Here is a 22504-nt window from a genome sequence, read left to right on the forward strand (position 1 = left end):
ATATGGCCCAGTCAAATAATCTTTGTGTAGTTGATAGAGTGAACATCATCTAATTGTTTGCTCCATGATAATGGTTTTTAAGGAAATAATCCTCAAAACAAAAATTCTTCATTTTTCAGGCAGAATTAAAGTTATAAGGGGAGTAATGCAGGTGGGGAAAAATTACTGTATCGTTCTCCACATCTCCCATGTTCCTTTGTTCTAAATGGCGAATTGTTCCTTCTGGCTCTTTAGTGGGCAACTCTGGACCTACCAAGGGGACAAAAGCAATGGAGGATGCAGCTAGCTATTTCACCTCATGAACAAATATTCCTCTCCTTATGTTACTTAAATTTTAGCATGCTTTGCATTTTCTTATATAGGTGTATATACCAACACGGAGGATTTTAACACTAACCTTCAATAATGGCTAGACATTTTTTCAGTTCCTTTTTTTTTTAAGATTTATTTATTTATGCATACAGAACTGGGGTACAGGTCAGAGGTGCAGGGGTGGTGAGACAGAGTGGGGAGCAGAACATGCTGACTGATGAAGTACACTGCTGAGGGGAGCAGCGGGCAGGTCAGGAGAGGTCTGTAGTGCCATATGGGTCACCTCCCATGCCAGGATCGAACTCATGCTGAAGTGGTTTTAGCTTCTTAGTGCTGTGCTTTAACCTGCTGAGCCACCAGCAAGGACCTTCGGTTTCATTTTTAAAAGGAGCCAAGGACGTGTTGAGTTTAGGGACTCACACTGTTGATTGAATGGCAGATGTTGCAGGATTCTGATCAAAACTCCCATATTCTGGAAGTTCACACAAGCCAGTGTTTCATTAAAGGGCAGATGCCGGCATGATTCCATTTTGTCTTAACTACAAATGAGCCCTAGTTCTGCTATGGGAAACTTCTCCACAGTGTAAAACATGCCAGATGTTTTACACTGTATTAACAGTTGCTATTTACAAGAGGAGATTATTTTTTTTTTTGCTAGGAGATTATTATTTTTTTTTAAGAGATTTACTTATGTTTACAGAACCAGGGTACAGGCCAGAGGTGTGGTGGGTGAGAGGATTCACCAGAGACAGAGTGAGGAGCAGAACAAGCAGACTGACAAAGTACACTGCTGTGGGGAGCAGTGGGTGGGTCAGGAGAGGTCTGCCATGCCATGTGGGTCAGCTTCCTGAGCTGGGATCAAACTTGTGTTGCAGTGGCTTTGCAATTTCATAATGCGGTGCTTTAACCCATTGAGCCATTAGGGAGAACCTGCTAGGAGATTATTATAATAGCTTTTAAAAGCAAAGTACTAATATTTATGGATTTTCTTTTCAATTGCTAAACATGGAATTTCTCACCAGCATTGGAAAGCTATCCATTGAAAAAGCCCTGGATTTAGCCCTGTACTTGAAACGTGAAACTGAAATCATGCCGGTGTTCCAAGGGTTAAATGAGCTGATACCCATGTACAAGTTAATGGAGAAAAGAGATATGAATGAAGTGGAAACTCAATTCAAGGTAACAGTAGTGATGTAACTGTGGTTTGCTTTTGGGTGGGTGTAGAAAATAGTTTATGGGGTGTGTGTGTGTGTGTGTGTGTATAAGATGTGTATGTGTATTGGTAGAACTATAAAAGAAAGTAAGATAGGAACTCAGTATTTGGATTATTAGTGAAGATTTTGGTTTCACTGTGCCATGAAGGGCGTAGCTATGTTAGTCTCTACTTAATTTTCATGGATTCTCTTTTTACAAATCCTTTATTTTATCTTCTCCATTATGATGGTTGCTATTAAGATTTTCCAAGTCCCTGGTACTTGAATAAGAGGCCATCAATTTTTAGTTTTGGCAAAATATCCTGAAGTCTTATTGTATAGTTTGCTTTAAAATGTCCTATAAACATTTTGTTAAAACGTGGAAGTTCATCAAAAATAAAATCATTGTCTCATTGTTTTAGCTTGGGCCCTATTTATAATTAAATACAAGTATAATTACATGGTGGTTCAATTAAGAGTTTAATATTTTCTAAAGCTTAATCTGTCACCTGAGGGGGTAATGGAATATGGATGAGCTGGCCTGGGACAAACTGGTGACAAGTGGCTTTCTTTCAGGCCTTCCTCATCAGCCTGCTGCAGGACCTCATCGACAAGCAGACTTGGACAGATGAGGGCTCTGTCTCGGAGAGAATGCTGCGGGGCCAGCTACTGCTCCTTGCCTGCTTGCGCAAGTACCAGCCCTGTGTGCAGAGGGCAGGAGGCTATTTCAGAAAGTGGAAGGAAGCCAATGGAAATCTGAGGTCTGTTTTTAATTGACAACTAATTTTACCATGTAAAGGTTATCTTTTCTGCTAAAAGTTGGGAGAAGAAACAAATGTGGAAAAGTCCCCCCACTGCCATTTCTGGGAAAATATATTGCTTTTTTAAGATTTATACATGCCTTTCTTACTGAGACACCTATGAGGGCTGCTGGGAGGGAATTTCTGTGCACAAAAGTCAAATATCTGAGAATTAGAATGGGATTAGGTGTATTCCTCATTTTTCTTTATAGACAGAAATATACAGATCAGAACAGAAACAGCCATGAAGGATGGAAGCAGAGCTGAAGCATATCATAGTTGTAGCTTCTGCAGAATCCTGCTGTGTGGTCGTAGAGTAGCTTGTCTAAGCAGGACAGCTCTCCCTCTAGCTGCAAAGTTATTTTTGCCATTTTTCAGTTCTTTGCTACTTGGCGTTTAAATCCCACCCCAACAATAGACACTCATGGCCACCCATGGTGGTCTTGTTGGATTCCATGTTGCTGGCCAAGAACTTCCCCTTAAGTTTGATTTGCATTTTTTAAAAAGATTTATTTATTTATGCACACAAGAACTGGGGCTCAGGCCAGAGGTGTGGGGGGTGAGAGGACTCATTAGAGACAGGCAGATGTGCTGAAACACTGCTGAGGGGAACAGCAAGTGGGCCAGCAGTGATCTGCCGCACCATGTGGATCACCTCCCTGGTGGGGGATCGAACTCGTGACATGCTACAGTGGTTGCGGATAGCTTCACAGTGCTACTTTAACCCGTTCTGCCACCAGGGAGGGCCCACATTTCTTTCTGTTGGTTTGAAAAGTCACTACCTATTAGTAGCTCAGCATCAAAAGGGAAAATTATGTAGGCATTCCTAAAAGTGGCATTTCACAGTAACCTTTTGAGCTACTGAAGAGTTAATTTTAGTACTTCCTCTTGTCCCTTTCATATTACTGAAGGAAAGAGGTTATTTTGTTGACATTTCCAGGCATGCTGCTTGGTCATGGGGCAGCTCATCAGTTGGTAACTCATCACCATAACACCTGTAGGTGCATCCCTGCCTCTCACACTCAAGGCTGTTTCTTTCCACAGCCTGCCCAACGACATCACCATGGCAGTGTTTGCGGTGGGGGCCCAGGACCCTGAAGGCTGGGAATTTCTGTATAATAAATATCAATCATCCTTGTCTAGTACTGAGAAAAACGAGATTGAATTTGCCCTCTGTACCAGCCAAGATAAAGAAAGGCTTCAGTGGTGAGTGACTCATTCATGTTCTCGTGACCATTAGATCAAAGCCTCTGTATTGGTCTGTTCTCCTAACCAGGAATTGCCTGTTGTACTGGGAATAGTCATGTAAGTGGGCACACATTTAATGTGTGTCCTAAGTTAGGGGAAAGGTGCCAGAAAAAAATTATAAGAGTATGTATTTGTTGTTACAATAACCCTATTTAGAAATGTATACTAGGGATGCCTTTTATAAGCAAATGAGAGACTATGTGGGAATGGGTGTGGCACATATCACATAGATACTTTTATGTATCTGTAAAGTGTTTATCATGTCTTTACCTATTTTTCCTTTTTTTTGTCTCTATTATTGGCAAACTGACTTTCACAAATTATTGAAATAGGCCATAGCTTGTATGGCCTATTCAGCTGACATTTCTTCTTAATCATTTTAGGCTACTAGATCAAAGTTTTAAGGGAGATGTAATAAAAACTCAGGAGTTTCCACATATTCTTGCAACTATTGGCAGAAACCCAGTAGGATATCCCCTGGCCTGGAAGTTTCTGAGAGAAAATTGGAATAAACTTGTACAAAAGTAAGTAGTGGCAAAAAATTGCGCTATGACTGGAAAAGTTCTTAGCTTGGCTAGGTTTTCAGCTCTGTTGTTTGTAAAATGATATTTACTAAAGGGGTTTTTGAGTGGAGATAGAAACTAGGGCACTGAGCTCTCGCAGCTTCCTCCTTGCCATGCTGGAGTCTGCCCTGACTGACTCCTATAGCAGCGACCACCTTCACCATTTTCTATAGGGCACTTCATGTTTGATTCGGCTGTTGATTTGTGTTACTTTTTGCCATTAGATCTCAACCCACTGGAGAGTAGGGATCATGTCTAACCAGCTCTTAACTGTTACTATATATGAGGCTCTTAGAGATAACATGTCCAGTGTTTATTCACAATGCATTTTGGCATCTTCCTCACCTAGGTTTGATCTTGGCTCACCTTCCATAAGCCACATGGTAATGGGAACAACTAATCAATTCTCCACAAGGGCACGACTTGAAGAGGTAAACTTTTATTAACTTAAGTGATGCTAAGTTATAAAAATGAGTAAGACAAAATACTTGAAGGGGGGTAATGAGTTAGAAGTGGATTCTGTCCCCTAGTAGGCATTCTGTTTGGATTTTAAGGTGTGTTTGACATATAAGCAAAAATGTTGTAGCTGAAGTTGAGAAAACTGCTGCTTTCCAAACATGTGAAGTACTATTCCTGCTATTAAAAATGTTAAGGTTTTAAAATTTTCAGCCTTTAGTTCCTATTTTAGGATATTACAAGTGAGCATTAGAAGTACAGATAACTGAACTAATAACTAGCTGTTGTGAAAGGCAGGTTTGCAACCTCCATTATTGAATGGATATTATGATAGCCTGTTATTTATCTCCTTCAGAAAGAACTTGAGGTAACTTATAAAGACCATATACAAAAGAAATGTTAACAAAAGTCACATAATGGAAAGGTAACTATGAGGGACATCAGCTGAGGATAATTATTGGTGTTAAACTAAATTTAATACAGAACTTCCTAACAGTCAAGGGAAAATAGGAAAACAGTATGAGTTATAGTATTGTGTGGTAAGAGGGAACCATGAAACTTACAGCGTCCCATCAAAGCCAATTTTTAGCACTTTGATGTGTAGAAGCTGTTGTTTTGTGGTGTTCCTTTTATAACAATGGTTCTTATAGTACAATTGTAGAATTTCACATGCCTTTTAGAGTATGGTGTACTTAGATGAAAAATGAGAATTCCAATGTTTAGTTTTTCAGGACTAGTTCCATTGTGTTATCTGGTTACACTACGATCTGGCTTGATAGGGAGAGCACTGGAAACTGCAAATAGAATGGGAAGTTGTCATATCCCTTAGTTTCTCACTAGTTTTCAGTAGTCTTACACAGGCTTGTAAAACTAGTTACACATAAAAACTCAAGCACGAACTCCGGGGAGGTGTTCTATAACAGAAGGATATCTGGTTATTTTCATTGGCTGTGACCAGGTAAGACGGCTGCCAGTAGATGAGAAACATTTTATGTTTTTGCATTAGTGTATTCTAGACATGTTCCATCTCTTATGTTATAGTTCTATGTTCTGGGGGTACGAAGAACAGAATAGACGCAGTCCCTCACAGAGCTTAAATTCTGTAGGGGAATCAAACAAGTAGAGACAAGTCAACCTGTCAAGTAGTGTCATGCTCAGGTGTAAGGCAAAAGAGACAGTGATTGAGTAAAGAGTGCTGCTGTGTTCTATGGGATCGTTAGGAGACATTGAGCACATCAGGACTGCTTAGGTGTCTAGGAGGAGATGTTGTGTTTAGAGTGCCAAAGCCCTAGAGCATAGGACAAGAAAATCAGTCTGAGATATTGTCAGAATGGACAGCATCCTATTGATAGGAATTCCGTTGGACCATGCTGAACCTTTCCTTCCTCACAGCCAGTTGATCCAGAGTCCTCTTGGCTCTGTCTCCCTCATATGCCTGCGTCTATGCATTTCTCCATCCTTGCCCACCCAAGCTTTTCTTATCTCTTGGCCTAGTCTTTATGGTGATGGCTGACTTACTGGTCCCTTTCTGCCACTTTGCAAACACTAGACTGTTTTCCACATTTAAACCTGAAATTTGGTTCATAAGTGGTTCCTTTTTGAAACCCTATCCGTCTTGAAATAAATTCCCAGCCTTTCTTTCCTCTTTTCACAAAACTGGAATGACCTAACTCCTGCCCTGCCCATCTCTCCAGACAATTCTCACCCAAGTTCTAGTTCATTCTTCACATACTAGCCAGTTAGCATCTGAACACAGGTGTTTCTCTAGCTCTACACCCCGGTACTTTTTCTTCTATTGGGCTTACTCTTCCCTACTTCTCACTGCAAAGGCTCATTTCAACCTGTAGCAAACCTAGCTGAGATGTACTCCCCAGCCCATTCTGTCTACAACAGGCTTCCCTGCCCCACTTATTATCATGGTCCCAGTTTCTTTTCTTCACAGCAGATTAGCAGTCATCATGGTTTACTGCTTATCTCCCCAGTTGACTGCAAGCTCCATGACGGTAGGGTAGGGCTTACTGTTCCACTGTCTCAACAATTGTTAGCACAATAATTAAGGCAGAGGGATGAGTAAGTATCAGTGTAAATAACCCATGCACAGATGATAGGGCTGAGTTGCTGAAGTGTGCTAAACACATGGCTTTGTACGTTAGCCACATTATGTAGTGGTATCCTCACCACACTCTAAAGTATGAGGATCATCCTCACCCGAGACCCAGAAGTTAAACCACTTGTTCAAGGTCAAACATATCAGTAAGATAAACCTGTTTTTCCCTCACTATATCACCCAGCTTATTTCAGAGAAAATTGTTTTTAAGGAGGCCTTCCAGCAAAAACTCCATTAAAATGCTACATTTCCCAACATGGATGAAGATAGGGGGCTTGGGGCCAAGAGAAGACTAAGGGCAAGGGGTTAGCAGCTGCTTTAGTCACAGCTCTCCCAAGTTTGTTGACTGCATGATAGGCTCCTTTAAACAATTTGGTTAATTAGTAAAATAAATGATACGGCTGGATTGTTGAGTGACAAGTACAATTTTGAATTATCAGTTAATTTGAGTTAGGGGAGTATGGAACAATGGGTTGAGCTACAACTAGAGGCAGAACAGCGAAGAGTTTCCCAGGTTGATACGGCAGGTGGTTATGCCTTCCGCTCACTGAGAAAATGGAATGAGATAATTGTAAAACAACTTTGCATAATTTAAAATTGGAATTTGATCTTTCAAAATTTCCTCTTATTCCGAAACCTATGATACTATGGCTTGGATTTTTAAGGAATTATCTGAAGTCTGTGCATAATAAATAGTACATCTTGGCCTACACTAGCTTCCTGTCTACAAAATACAAAAACTGATGGATTAAGGTTGTGAAAACTTGAGAAAGGGTTAAAAACCGTACAAGGTAAAGTAATTACACAATGGTTAATGCCAGCCTGTTTCTCGTGTGTGTTTAAAGGGATGAACATACCAGGGATGAAATTGTGACTAGCTATTTATGAGGAGATAGCCAAGAGTCTCTGAGCTTTTTAAAGCTTCAGGAACTTTGCATGGGTTTTATCATGAGAGGGGAAAAAAACCAAACTGGATTAGGATATAAAAAATCTGGCAAGGTTTGGTGTATTGCCACCACAATTTGCTAAGAACCTGCTTTCCACAGTGTTTCTCTAGTTAACATGCAAGGGCAGGGCCATGGAGAAAGACAGCACTTAGTGGGTGAAACTATTTTGCTTGGCAACTATGACACTCTGCTCAGTCTGCTTTTTTAGCTATCGTGTTTTAAAAAATTAAGTTTGCATCTGTGTGTGTATATATAACCGAGTACACATTAAATAGATATGCTCAATTAAACCTTAATTATAAGATGGTAAACAGTGCAGTCTTTTGGAATCTGGCAACTGTGAATAAATAAGAGCTGCAGTGAAAAATCACAAAACTTGACATCGTGAGCCATAAGCTCAGTTCCTATAGCTTACGTTTATGTGTATATAATCATCTCCAGATGCCCAAGCTGCCTTCTATACAGAATTTTAACAAATGGTAGAATTTCTGGCTTCAGTTTTTCTTTGAACTAGACTGAAGTTACATGTGCTTAATGTTAAACTTTAAAAACTCAAATTTTTTCTCACAAGGTAAAAGGATTCTTCAGCTCTTTGAAAGAAAATGGTTCTCAGCTCCGTTGTGTCCAGCAAACAATTGAAACCATTGAGGAAAACATACGTTGGATGGATAAGAATTTCGAAAAAATTAGAGTGTGGCTGCAAAACAGAAAGCCCGAATTGCTATAACTGCTGATTGCCGTGAGTCCTGTGATCTGTAATCACTAAAAGTATGTCAAATGTGGAATATTTTCAATCTAGAGATGACTCTTGGTGTCCACTAAATGGTAACAAATGGTAGAATTTGTTCTACCATTTCACTCTGTGACCATATCTTGAAGAAAAGCTGACTGCTCTTCCCCCCCCCTCCCCAGTGGGTTATTGCTACCATGTGTTTTTATTCATAGCAGTTGTTCCACAACCTACACAACCTAAACTCAAATGGTACCTTCCCACACTACAGGGGACTAAGACCCAAAAAGTCCTCACTTAACATCATTGTAAGTTCTTAAACTGTACCTTCAAGAGAAATAATTAGAACCACTTTACCTAGGCTAATTGGTGAATAACAGGAGTTAAGTTTCTATAGCATAATTTGTAATCACAAAAACATCACCATAATTCCAAATACCCGAGCACTCCTAATATTAAGCAGTAATTTGTAAAGTTCATTTTCCAGCCTGTTGATTCCAACTCAGGTTGGAATCACCTGGCGGCTCAGAGTGCTTGATGGGAAGCACACAGCCAGGATACCCGCCAGTCACAGGGCACACTCACAGCCAAACCACACTCCGACTAGGACACATTAGATACAAAAATGAACATCAAATGCATATCCCACATAAAGTGTGAAGAAACGAGCACCCAGAGAACACCCACTCAGAAGTAGGGTGAAGGTGTGCAAATTCCACTCAGAGGCCTACATGGGGAAATGATCCCCTCCCTTCCCCAGGAATGTTATAACAAAATGACATTGAATGAAGTGAGTAGGGACCAGCTGTACCTATTCTCATGTAACATGTCATGACTAAACCCTACAGGTTTCCTACAAGTTTGTTTTTCATAAGATGTTTCCTCCCTTTCCTTGGAAAGCTAACGAGAGCAATGAGTACCTGCATCGGTAACTAAGGCAGAACAGGCCTGTGCAGACTTCTTGTTCATCTTTGCACCCTGCAGGGGGAAATCAGAACTGAGAAGGGAGTAGATGGGGCTGTCTTTTTTTCTTGCTCCCTGGCCTGTTGCCTACACTGGCACCCCCATGACAGGCCACACAGCCTTCTCCATCTCTGGGTTCTAGTAAATAATTCCTTCTTTCGTACCTTAGGGAGAAGTGGGAACCTGGCTCTAACTAGTCCTGTGTGTACATGTGGTTTCCATAGATCCTGCTCATACGTTTGTAAAATATCCATCTGGAACTTTCCTCAGATGATCCTAATTGAGTGGTCATGTTTTCTCAGGGACAGACTCTGAAGTGTTCTCCTAAAAAAGGCAGAGTACTTTCAGTTCTAGAGAAACCTTTCATATGATGTTGAACTTGAAAGTCTTAGGTAGGTGAAGTTTATTTTCCCTGCACCATATTTGTTCTCATTCATAATTTTCAAGTAACTGATTGCTTACTTTTACCAATAAATTGAGTTATAATAAGGGGTAGTATAGTATGAAACTAAAAAGGTTTGTTTATATTGTAGCAAGGACAATATGTTGTTTTTGAATTGTCTTAATGTTTTGAATGTTGCAAAATGGGAAAAGGTCAGTGAGTTCCAATACATTGTACAATGGACAGAAATGCTTCCAATTTTAATACATATTGCAGGGTTTAATGGCTTGAGAAATAAAAAACAAATTGATTATGCCTGGGCATTTTCCTTCTTAAAATTGTACAAAGCCAAGATTCATGTAAAATGTTTTTATTTATATTTTACACTTTGATTAATGCTTTTTCACTTGATAACCAGAGGGGCCTACCTGCATTTGCTTTTGGAAAGTCCATTTTCTAAGACACAATATTGTCACAACAATGTACAGAAACCCTTTTGGTAATAAATTTTGTTTACCTTTAAGTAGATGTTTGTAATTATTTCCTCCTAATTAAGCTGATATAACTAATTTAGATCTCTAGTTTACTCAAGCCATTAATTACCAGAAACATTTCTACTAAAATATTTGGAGACCTTTAACTGTTTACTTTTTACAGGCACTAGTTAAAATACTGGATTTTGGTAAGTACTTAAAAATACTTGTATGATGCAATAATATAAAACACTTTATACTACCCAAATGGACATTCTAGATAGATAAGGCATTTTTATTTCTCTAATACTCTGAAAAGGTCTGTTTGGTTACCAGAACAATGGCTTATAGTTACTAGATTTAGAGCTGAGTAACTATCTCCAATGGCATAGAGATAGCTTCTAGAATTTTCTAAAATCAGCACATATTTAAAGAATTTCAAACTTCTCCCACTTTAAATGCTAACAAAATTTGCCTATCAGTGTAACCTTTATTCTTCCCCATTAGACAGTATTGCAGTCAGTCAGCTAAGAAAGGCTGTACTCTCTGAAATAAATTCCAAATCAGTTTTATATTACCGATCTTTCTGCATTCACTAGCAGGAAATAAAGATGAAATTAAATATTAAATGCTATCTACAGTAGCAGTACTGTATTCATAAACCATTCAAAATTAGGATATTAGAATCGAGTTTTTAAATTGCTGTGGGGGAAGGGAAAACATTTAAAATTGCATATGTATTGTCTTGAAGGAGCAATTTGCTTTGTACTAGGTAAGCCAGCTGGGTGCTGTGCAGTGCAAGGTCAGTGTGGAAGCATCTCTCAGCAAATCCTCAAAAAAGCACAGCAAACTGAGATCAAGCCATGTGAAGGTCATTGTTTTATTTCTTCTCGGAACTTGCTATTCAGGAACAGTCTTCTGCTGACTTGATTCAAGTCTCAGGATTTCTGATTATAAGGTACAGAAATCCTAACTCGTGGCAAAGAAGAGTTCACACTGAAAAGGGATACAGTGCTTCCTGGTCTGTCCAGGTTATTAATTTATTATTAGCAGCCTAAGAGAAGATATGCGCTCAATGTACAATGTTTTTTTGACTTATGAACATTAACTCAAAGCGTTCAAATGCCCAAGGGCAGGGCTAATAAGAAATCAGAACACGAAAGTATTTAGAGTGCTGTTTTCCAAATGAATGCTAACAAAAAAAGTGCAAACTGAAAATAACTCAGATTTACAGGCACTGTGTATATAGGATGTGCAAAAACTTGCAAAGGTTTTTTTGGTGTTGCTGTAAGAAACTTTAGCAAATATATCTTAGAAATATAAAGTTCCTTTCTCTCAACTGAAGGCAATTTTAAAAAATTCAAAGTTTATCAATACTCAGGACATCATAGGTGAACCAGACAAATTCAATTTCTTTTCTGGAATAGAATGAACAAACCAATGTTTAGGATGTCAGAAGTTTCAACAAACACCACTGTCTAGAAGCCACCCAGAAAAATGATCTCTTGTTCTTTCTGTTCTTCAAAAGCCACCATTCACCAGCTGAAGATTTTATATGCAGATACCTTGAAAAATTAAGAAAATCTAGTAAGCCATCTGATAAAGTATTAAGTATGAATAGATTATTAATAGCATTTATTTGGAAGGAAATCTTTCAGCAGTTCTAATCAACATACCTTCACTTTTATAGTAAAAGTGGTTACCCAATTTAACCTGCATTTTGATGTGTTAGGCTTTGGTCAGCCAAGTGGTTATAAGCTGGATAAAAGTCAGGCCTAATCATAGAGCTCTACAATTTCCAGACGCACATGAATGCTTCAGTCATCAAAAGGTAAAGTTAAACATTTTCTGCTTTTTGGAAGTTTGTGTTAATGCCATTTCACTTTTGTGAAGGTCTACATGTGTTAATGGAAAGAAAATAGAATTTTGCTTATAAGACAAAAGGCAAAAAACTTAACAGATCCAGTTTGTTTTGCAGCAGCTGATTTAGAACCAGCGCACACCCCATGAGTGGGATCAGCAAGCCCCTTGTCTAGATTCTCCAGACCTACTTCAGACAGGCTGTGTATGTATCACTTCATTCTTGCTTTCTGTGTTTCAAGTTTTATGTGTTATCTGGCATGACTGGGTGGGTTACACTCATTTTCCATATAAGCTAATGGCAACTGCTTCTTTATTTCATGCTAGTTTGGCTTCTGAAAAGTGTCACAGGAATGTGCTACTTCCTGATGATGGGGAGAACCTACACTCTTTTTGTCTTTTGTTCGATACACCATATATTTTCTACCAGGTCCGTAAGCAGTCACAAGTACTTGGGTGTCAAAAGTAAAGAGCTCCTTAATTATAAAATTTGATTAATGTCTTTAAATATACTTATAAAAAAACTATTGATATAAAATGCACATTGCAAAAAAAAAAAAAACCAAATATTTAGGTGGACTTGCTTTCTCACAAGTAAATACAGGCTAGTAGGAAGTCTTCATTTACAACGTACATCTAACTTACCAAGTAGTGTGAAATTTAGCTTGTATTTTTTTCATCAGCTTTTGCCCTGGAAGTTTCTTCCTTTACCTATAGAGGTACACAAAATCATTAATTAGCTCTCTTCTGCATTCTGTACTGGCATTACCGGCTAACTAATTATCAAAGAACATTGGTAAGCTTATATATCTTAAATTCAATTATTGAATCTATCTGATATAATGGCATAGAAATTATTAATCCATTTTCTTATATTTATGGCACTATAGTTGAGATGTACCATTATTTTACTTTCTGGTATACAGCAATGATTTGCTAATTGTTTATTATGAAAAATGATTACCACAGTTCAATATCTGTTGCTATTCATGGTCACAATTTTTTTTTCTTATGAGAACTTGCTAAGCACATCTTACAACTTTCAAGTAGGTAATTTTATAACTGGAAATTTGTACCCTTCTCATTCCTCACATACCCGACTGCTGCCTTTGACAACCACCAATACATCAGGTAGGTTTTTTTTTGTTCTGCTTTTAGAGTCCACATATCAATGTGATCATATGGGAATTCTGTCTGACTTACTTCACTTTGCACAATGCCCTGGAAGCATATCCATAAAATTGTCATGTTGCAAATGGTTGATTTCTTTTTATGACATTTTAAATAATGTTGCAAGACTAGGTGGTACATATCTTTTCAATTTTTTCTTTGAATAAATACCCCAAAGTGGAATTAATGGGTCATATCATAGTTTAATTTTTAGGAGCCTGCACCAATTCACATTGCTACCAATGGTACACAAGGGTTTCTCCACATGCTCAACAACTACTCTTTATTATAGGCTTTCTTAAAAGTGAGGTGACATGTCAAGATGGTTTTGATTTACATATTTTCCTGATTAGGGACGGTAAGCATTTTTTCATGTACCCCTTGGCCATCTGTATTATCTTTGGAAAAAGATAATTCATATTGTCCATTTTTAAATTATATTGTTTAAGTTGAATTCTTTATGAACTCTGGATATAACTCGTAGTTTGCAAATATTCTCTTCCATTTGGTATATTCTGTTGTGCAGAATTGTACTTAAAATCTAATTTAGTCCCATTTGTTTTTAAAAGTAAAGGCAACAAAAACAAGTCAGATCCAGCAAATCCTTGCCAAGAACAATGTTAAGGTGCATAATACCAAAGTTTTATTTTAGGAATTTTTTTTTTCCAGGTCAAATGTTTAAACTCAATGTTTTTCTATATAGTGCAAGATAGGGTACACTTTCATTCATCTGCATGCTGCATTTATCAAGGACACTGTCATTTCTCCTTATATGCTTGGCTCTCTCTTAACAAAATAGGAATAGGCTTATTTTGGACTTAATTCTATTCCATTGATCTGTATCTTTTTATGCCAATACCAAGCGGTTTTGATTATTATAGCTTAGCTTTATAAAATAGTTAAGTCAGGGGAGGTGATATGTCCATCTTTGTTCTTTTTCCAGGTTGTTTTGGCATCATGACATTCTATTTTTAAAGCAAAAATGCATCATGACAATCCAATAGTTTATCAAATGCCACTGGTACATTATAATTTTACAAGTGTGTTCAAGTTCTTCTACTACTTTAAAGGAATCCTAAAGTTTGTAAGCCTTTTATGTCCTGCTGCCTTCCATCACTTTACCTTCACTGGAACTACATGGACTTCAGAGATTGCTTTGGCAAGTATACATTAGAATTATTCAACAATAATTGCTCTGACTATGATGTCTAACACTATGATGACTAAAACTGTAGTGGCATCCATGTCTCATCCTGATCCTAGATGAAAAACTTTCAGCTTTTCACCAATGAGTAAGATGTTATATCACAGATGGCCTTTATCATGTCAAGGTACATTCCTTCTAAAAATAATTTGTAAAATTTAATAGGTTTGATCTCAATTTGGGGTGCTCAATGTCGGTTCAAATCCTTCAGTTATCAGGAAGAAGCTCCAGGTATGGCGTCTCCTACTATCTGGGTTGCTGAGCTGGGAGTAATGTTTAGGGGGAGATTGTTGCTACATCTTTTTAGAGGAAATTGCTCTATATTGACTCAGTGTGTCTGCGTGACAGGGTGAACTCATCTTGAAACTTCTAATTTGGGTTTTGATTAGGTATAATGTTTCTAAAGCTTCACCTTTTTTCATTGTATTCAGGGGATCGTAGTAATAACTATGGCTCATAGATTAGTGGAACTGGAAGGAACCTAGAAGCTGTCTCATTGAACTTCCATTCCTAACCACATTGAGTAATTTTCATAGGAAATTCCCAACTGTTATGCTTCAATAACACCCAACTTATACTCAGTTCAACCTTCTAGAACAATAGGAAATATACTGTATTAAACAATCTTCCCTCCCAAGTGTCTACTGGATAACACCCAATTTTTTCAAAGATCCCTTTCTACCTCTTTACTTCATGAGAGAACTACATTAGTACCTGTTCTTGGTAACCAAAAGAGACCTGAAGAGGGTTTTCACTTATTACAAAAGGCAAGAAGAGAAAGCAGCATTTCAGCTGTTCTGGAGCAGCCATCGGAGGTAGTGTTGCATGCTGAGCCCACGGCTGGAGCGCCAGCCTGAGCCAGGTTATACGCGCTGTGTACGGATCATGCAATTCCTGCTTTTACTATCTGAGTGTTATTTTAGGTTTTATACCTTATTTAGAAGGTTATTTTTGGAACCTGGGAAGGCTCAAAAAGTGTTCCAAGTTAATGGTAATTGCTTCCTTACCTTTTGCCATCTCAGCTTACAAAAGGTTTCACAGGAAGTGCGCTGCTTTCCGATGGAGGGATATTATATTAGATCACACAACTAAAATCTCTCCTGATTCTATACTACCATGTTCTAAAATTTATTTATATCACGTTTGCTAGTTTTGTCACACACATCCCTGATTTTAGTATGTTTGCTATGGCTCTTATGAATAGCTTATCAAATTGTTTACTTTTTTTCTTAATGGAAAAGTGGCAGTTTAGAGGTGAACTACAGTATATGAAACTCTACTGTATTATCCAAATAGGAATGTGCAGTAGGGAATTTTAGATTTTTAAAGGAGGTAAAGGGGTAGAAGGAAACTGCATAAAAGGATTATAAACCTGAGGACTCCTTTAAAGTAGTAGAAGAACTTGAACACATTTGTAAAAATTATGAAGTGTCCATTCTATCATTTTATGTGGCATTCTCAACTTGGAAATGTATACCGAAGTTTAGTTTTCTAAAGTATCCATTACTTAAAGATAATTTCTTTAGCAAGATGTGCTTTGGAGTCTACTTAAAATAACATTTCCTAATCAAAACTAAATGAAACAGTTATATGTAATTGCTAAATTAGTTTGTGGTATATATACTGCTGTTTACCTTTGCCGAGTTCTTTGCTTTACCCCCATTCTTGGGAACTCTGGAACTGGAAACGTTCTTCTTATCTTTCTCCTAAAGCAAAGGAATTGAGGATATTGATATTAATCCATCGTTGTTTTAGTCATGACTTTTGAACAGTAGTAAATGTATGTTGTAATGTTTAAGGTAGGAGAAATACATGGGTCACACTCCTGATTTACACAGATCCTTATGTTGTTCATTTAAACATAAGTATCAGAAGTGTTCTCTGTGCCCAGAGAACAAGACTAGCACTGTTTTAAGTGCTAAGGCAGAGAAATAGAACAGAAACCACCACAGAAGGCAGATCACATAGAAAAATGAAGCCTGTTAACCAAGAGGGCACTATTTACAAATTTCCAAGAAGGAAAAAATAAAACAACCAAAAAGAAAAACCCCAAATCAAAGAAGCGAAAACACTTCATAAGCCAAAACAATAGCAAATAGATTTGCAGCGTTAATTCTTCTAAAGCACACTCATTCTCCTAAGTGATTTTCAAAGAGTACATGGTTTACAAATGCCATACACTTAGTCAATGAAACACTTTCACTTTTAATCACATGTTGAGCACCTCCTATTGCTAACGCTGGGCAGAGGGAGCACACACAGGGCTGCTGTATGAAAGTGCATAGCAGAGTGGTGGGATACACAGGTTACCTGAGGGCAGGATGTGTGGGAGAGACCTGAAAGTAGCCTGGGAAGGGAGAGGTCATAAAAGAGGTTTTGATGCAGGAGATGATGCTTGAACAACAGGCCCTGCGGGACTGCCGAAAGAGCAGAGAGCACAGGGCCCCGTCTGTTTTCATTTTAAAGGAGCTGAGACAGCATTGATGTGGTACAGGTACAGTAGTGTGGAGATAAAGCAACGTGGAGAATGTTTATGAGATAATGTCAACATACTATATGAATTAAGTACATCTATGTAACAAAAAAAGGACCAGACTAAAGTTTGTGGAGGAAGTGGAATTATTTTTTCTGTTTTCATCTTTAGGGCACAGTAATGTTTTGTCAATGCATATGCACATTCAAAGTCAATGTGAAAAAACACAATACCTTTGCTGTTTGCTCTGAGGATTCTGTAGTTGGACAGCTGTCAAAATCTCCCGAAAGACTGTCTATGGCATCTTGGTTATCTTCAGATTTCTAAGATTAACAGAAACTACCCTCAGTGAAGAGTCAGAAATGCTGAGACATTTTCCCACATCGCTTTAAATGGGACGTGTGTGTGTCTGTGTCTAAGAACTTGCAGATTTTTTTCCCCCCTTAATATAAGAGTTAAATATGAAAATCCTCACAGCTCTTTTGTCTTCTCTTTTACACAAGTTTCCTGCTATTCTGAGCCTTGAGTTCCCAACTTTAAAATGGAACTGCCTACTAACTTGTGAGGACTAAATGAGAGAAACAATACACCACTATACACACATACCTAGCATTACCATGTGCAGGGTGGGCATTCAATGAAATTTGAATTTTTTTAAAATACAAAATAAAGTTAGAATGTTTCCATTAAAAAATTTAGCTGCGTTACAGTATTTACCTTTGATGCCTGGGGTTTCTTTGTAGGTGGCTTCACTGGTTTGTTCTGTAAAAACAAGGCAGACTACTGAGTAAACACTTAAGTTTTGTTGGAATTTATAAACTTAACAATTTGGGACTCACTACAAACTATTTCAAAAGTCTAGGGGAAATGCAAGAAAATCTGGTCCTAGAAGGAAACATACATGAACACAACGTACCTTGTTTCTCAGTCTAACTATATGGAAAGACTCCAGGTGCAAAGGATTTACAGAAGGGATTATGTTCTTGTCTAAAGGGCATTAAAAAATATTTCCCAAAGAATAAGAATACAGAAGGGGTTGGTAGTGCTATCAAGGCAAGGATGATTTTAGCAGGATGCAGAATTGCTATTTGAGGAATACTGAACAAAACAAGTAATTCCTATAATAGAGATCAAGGAAGCTCTTTAGACCAGCGAGTCATCAAAGCTACCAATAAATCAGTAGAGAAAAAGAATATGTAATTTGGGCTTTCTTATTACTTGATAAGTAGGCCTAGAAAGGATTATTTTTCATCTAATTGATTTGCAACAGGAGTCAGGTAGGAAGGGGTGGGGTTTAGGCCAGATTGACCTAGCCTTGGTTTCCCTATCAGAGACAGAAGGCCGCGGACTACTCCAGCATATATTTGCATAAGGAGATAGACCTTGTGATTGGAAATATGGTTTTGCTTGTCTTCACTCAAGTGTGCTGAAGTTAAGAGATGGATGTTAGAAATGGAGACCTTACGTTCTGGAGTTGCCACATCTACTTGCCCCTATTAATTTTAATACTAGTTCCCTCTTTCTGCTTGCAGGATTACATAAATCATTTTACCAGCCCCCTCCTTCCCCCACCCCCCAGCAAGGAGAATTGGCGTGCACACCTGAAACATGACTGGCTGAATATTATTGGACTATTTACACCAGTGTCCAGTGTGGCAAACAACATGATATTGGCACAAATATTAAACAGAATTCTTAACAGCCTGCTCTTTGGAGATACTAAAACATTTATCACATTACATTTTTATGTAATTGTTAAAATGCACCTTCTATCATGTTCAAGTGAGGTCTATCTTTCAAAAGCTTTGTATATTAGTCCAATCCCGACATGTGCATCAGTTACCTCATCATCATTATCCAAGAGGTGTCTGTATTCAGGGGGGATAGTGTCATCTCTCTCTCCCAGCTTGTCTCTATGTTCAGCTTTAGTTCTTTCCTATAAACATCAAACAAGCATAATTACTATTCATTTCTTCCTTCTTTTGGAGAATACATTTTAAGATGCAGCATTTTTCATTTATCAAACTATTCTGAAGCAATACATAGATAACCTGTTTTTATAAGCCACAGATAGATGAAATGACTGCAGTGGACACAGTGATGAAAACAGTTTAAGTCCATGAGCTTCTCTGTTAATCCACATTAGTGACGTTTCTACCTATATCTTAAATTGAAATAGATGACTAAATGTTTATCCTCAAACCACCTGTGAGGGATGAACGGACTGTCAAATGATCAGTGCCTATCTCCACACACCTCAGCCTCCGTGGGGCATAAATCTAGTGACAGATTTGATTGTTCAGCATCATTAGAATTCTATTTTTCAAACACAGGAATATTGATGTGATCTTAACCTAAGAACATGATAGGGTCAATATTAAGGATTCTTTGAAATGTCCTGTCTTCTGGATATGAATGTGGCTGGTTACTTTCTGGTTCCAAGCTAAACAGATTCTTAAGTACATTGTTAAGTCTGAGTAAATACTTACACATGTTATATTAAATGTGGTGTGTCAACAGTTTGCAGACACACCTCTGCATGGTGTTGAACTCCTGGTCCAGTGCTCTTTCATTTAGTAGTTTGTACACAGATTTGATTATGATAGCAGATAAGGCTACTGGGAAGACTTGTTCCAATTAGGTGACCTTGGCCACTACTATTGAGCCTAAAAGAGGCATGTGTTTTTCATACATCTGATGTCTTTAATATCAAATAAATCCAAAAAAAGATAACATGGGAAATGGAAGTTAACAAAGCAGAGCTATGTTCTTGCACCATAACAAAATCTGGCTTCACAAACAGGACCTTTGCTGAATCTGTACAAGATTCAGTATTTAATCTCACTGAGGAGATAAAATACAACAGACTGCAGCGTAGGAAAGAAGAAAAAAGAATTAAGTTAACCAAGTATTTACTAACTCCAAAGAGCTTCTCCTTATTTTTGAGGAAGGACTGCTACAAGAACATCAGTCTTTTTGTTGTATTTTACCTTGACCTTATCCTCCATTGGTTTGTTGTCATCTGGATCAGGCTGCCTTTGGCCTAGGCTGTCAGAAAGTTGATCCAAGGCATCGTCGAGAGCTTTGCTGTTACTTGGCTAAAATGTAAACTTAAATTAATTACTGGTCTGTCCAATGACAGCACTTTTTGGAGTGTGAGCATAACACTAAGACTTCCATAGCTTATGGGGTTTTCACTAGGGAGCTGGGCAGGGTGCATGGAACGCACCACCGCCTGTAGTCTTGTCCAGGACTTTCCCACACCCAGCGCTGTGCTGTCAACCCCATACCTCCAACCCCACCACATGGTTTCATCTTCTAGGAAAACAGGCCCTCCTAGAAAGGTGGAGTTCCTGACCTCATTGGTTAGAAAATGAGTCTTAAGATACTTTCAGTGTCTACACCACCACTATGAAATGGGGATGAATTGATTTGCTTATTAGTTCATTCTTTGATCCTCAAATGTATTCACTGAAATAAAGTTTTAATTCTAGGTTTTAGTGACAGCTTCAAATAAAATATTAACTAAAACCATAAAGGAAAGCGATGGGGGAAAGGCATCATACTAAAACATACTTGTGAGAGGCAAACTGTTCATGTCTTAAGAGTTTCAGAGCAGAACATCTGATCAAGGTTAAGAATTGAATGAGGTATAGCCCAGCAATTCCACTGCTAGGTATCTGTCCAATGAACATAAAAACACGAATTCGAAAGGAAACCTGCACTCCTATGTTTACTGCAGCACAATTTACAGTAGCCAAGATATGATAACAACTTAAATGCACCAAAATAGATGATGATCAAGAAGATGTGGTATATATATACAATGGAATACTACTCTGTGGTAAAAAGAAAAAACAGATAAACTCATGCCATTTGTGGCAACATAAGTGGAACTGGGATGGACTAATCTAAGAGCAGGAGGAAGATAAATACTGGGTGATTCACTTACATGTGGACTCTAGAGGAACCAAACAAAGGACCAGACAAAGATGAACTATAAGATTGACCCTTGAAAACAAACCATAGATCTGAAACACCCAGGAGGGGGAGAGCCGAGAACACGAGGAGTGCCACGTGGAGTGGAGAAGGACTGTGGGCACTCTGGTGGTGGGAGAACTATGGTGACCATTCTTCAGGGGAGAAATCTTATATTGCAAAAAAATAAATTCTTTTAATATTTCAACATCCTTGTTTAAGTCAAACTTCAGCCTGAGTTATGAATGCTGTCTCCTTTCTGTTGCACAGGAATGCCACCATTGTAGGGGTGCACACACACACACGCATTTTACTCATTTTAAGTGCTTCATTAGCACTCAGGATTATAGCTGCTAATGGTGCAGCTACCCATTTTCCGGCCTGGGTTTTGTCATTTGTGCCTCTGGATATTTTCAGAGGATCCTCAGGCTGACCCAGTAGGTTAAAAATTCATTTAGGATCTCAAGAGTACAGCACTAAATCAGCTTTGATGCTACATCAAAAGGAAAGGAAGCAGAGTGGACTTCACCAAAGCTACTTTATCTCCATCTAGCAATGAAGCATTTTTTTTTCAACCCAAGTAAGACTGGTTATGTGGTTTAGGGCAATCTCTTTATCTTTTGGTCTCCTCGATAATGTATAATTCTGTGCATAATGCACAGAAGATTAATCAAGGAAATCTGGAAAAGCTTTGATCCTAAAATCCTGCCTCAGAACATGTGAATAACTAAAACAATATTGATGCTAGTGTTTTTTTTCTACTGCTAGTATGAAAATAACAAATTTTTATTGTATGAATGAGACAAAAATAATAACTATTCCAAAGTAGGTTTGTGAATTCTAGAGGGTGAAGCTCAAACACTGGGGAATTTCATAAAATAAACTTGAGATTAAATAATGGGTATTACTTACAGATGTGTCAGGAAAAATATAAAGAAGAAAATCAGGAAGGCTAAATTTTTTCCAGCTATTATAATGCAAATATATTCATTTGCACTGTATTTTCAATTCTAATAAACAACTGTGGTGAAAATATTTCCACATTTTTTCATTTAATCATTTTGGATATTCTCTATCATCTCCTTAAATCACTAATCACGACTCTCTTAAAAAAGAAGGTGTCTGATCTTCCTAACAATTTGGTTCATTTTCACTTCAACTAAGCAGGTACCCTAATTTTCTGCTATTGTTGCTGTTACAAATACAAGATATTGCTTACCCGGGGCGCTCCTGCAGAGTGCGTGGTGGGAGCTGGAGTTTTGGAAAGCACTTCAGAGACAGCAGAGACATCAATATTTTTAACTTCCTTTTTCAAAAACAAATGAGTTTTTTATGATTTGTTATATATAAACAACATTTCTTAATACAACTTGAAATACAGATTTACAATTATTTAGTCTCTAGTTCCAAGAGGTGGACAGTACATTAATCTAATGACTTAAGAGATCCAAGCTTTGTTTATACATTTCTTATTGTACCTTCAATTGTTTGTAGTTTTCAGCTTTTATATAATTAGTTGCTCTAAGTTCCTGAACTGCTTTATTATAGTATTAGCTATATTCTGCCAAATGGCCCTCTCAAAAGTTGCTAGAAATTCTTGTCTCTATAAAAATGTGCAAATTTATCATTTGTGTTCACATCTTGA

At 37.9% G+C, this 22504-nt stretch overlaps 2 protein-coding genes across 3 annotated transcripts in view; one reads left to right on the forward strand and one right to left on the reverse strand.

Annotated features, from left to right (window-relative positions):
• ERAP1 (endoplasmic reticulum aminopeptidase 1) overlaps positions 1-11319 on the forward strand; it is a 38539-nt gene extending 27220 nt beyond the window's left edge. Inside the window, exons 14-19 of the mRNA XM_004678121.2 lie at positions 1335-1491; positions 2082-2266; positions 3350-3511; positions 3937-4077; positions 4466-4547; positions 8198-11319. Coding sequence (XP_004678178.1) covers positions 1335-1491; positions 2082-2266; positions 3350-3511; positions 3937-4077; positions 4466-4547; positions 8198-8353 — 883 coding nt within the window. The 3' untranslated portion in view covers positions 8354-11319. The remainder of the gene's footprint in view (positions 1-1334; positions 1492-2081; positions 2267-3349; positions 3512-3936; positions 4078-4465; positions 4548-8197) is intronic.
• Positions 11041-22504, reverse strand: part of CAST (calpastatin) — a 100362-nt gene continuing 88898 nt past the window's right edge. For both annotated transcript variants that reach the window (XM_012721805.1, XM_012721806.1), the window contains exons 24-31: positions 22079-22165; positions 19872-19979; positions 18725-18817; positions 17599-17643; positions 17115-17204; positions 16043-16114; positions 12680-12745; positions 11041-11739 (exon numbers count right to left, since the gene is read on the reverse strand). In XM_012721805.1, the coding sequence (XP_012577259.1) occupies positions 12695-12745; positions 16043-16114; positions 17115-17204; positions 17599-17643; positions 18725-18817; positions 19872-19979; positions 22079-22165 (546 nt within the window). In that variant the 3' untranslated portion in view covers positions 11041-11739; positions 12680-12694. The remainder of the gene's footprint in view (positions 11740-12679; positions 12746-16042; positions 16115-17114; positions 17205-17598; positions 17644-18724; positions 18818-19871; positions 19980-22078; positions 22166-22504) is intronic.

This window comes from Condylura cristata, unplaced genomic scaffold (genome assembly GCF_000260355.1).
Source record: "Condylura cristata isolate star-nosed mole 26May11 unplaced genomic scaffold, ConCri1.0 scaffold00007, whole genome shotgun sequence".
Lineage (NCBI taxonomy): Eukaryota > Metazoa > Chordata > Mammalia > Eulipotyphla > Talpidae > Condylura > Condylura cristata.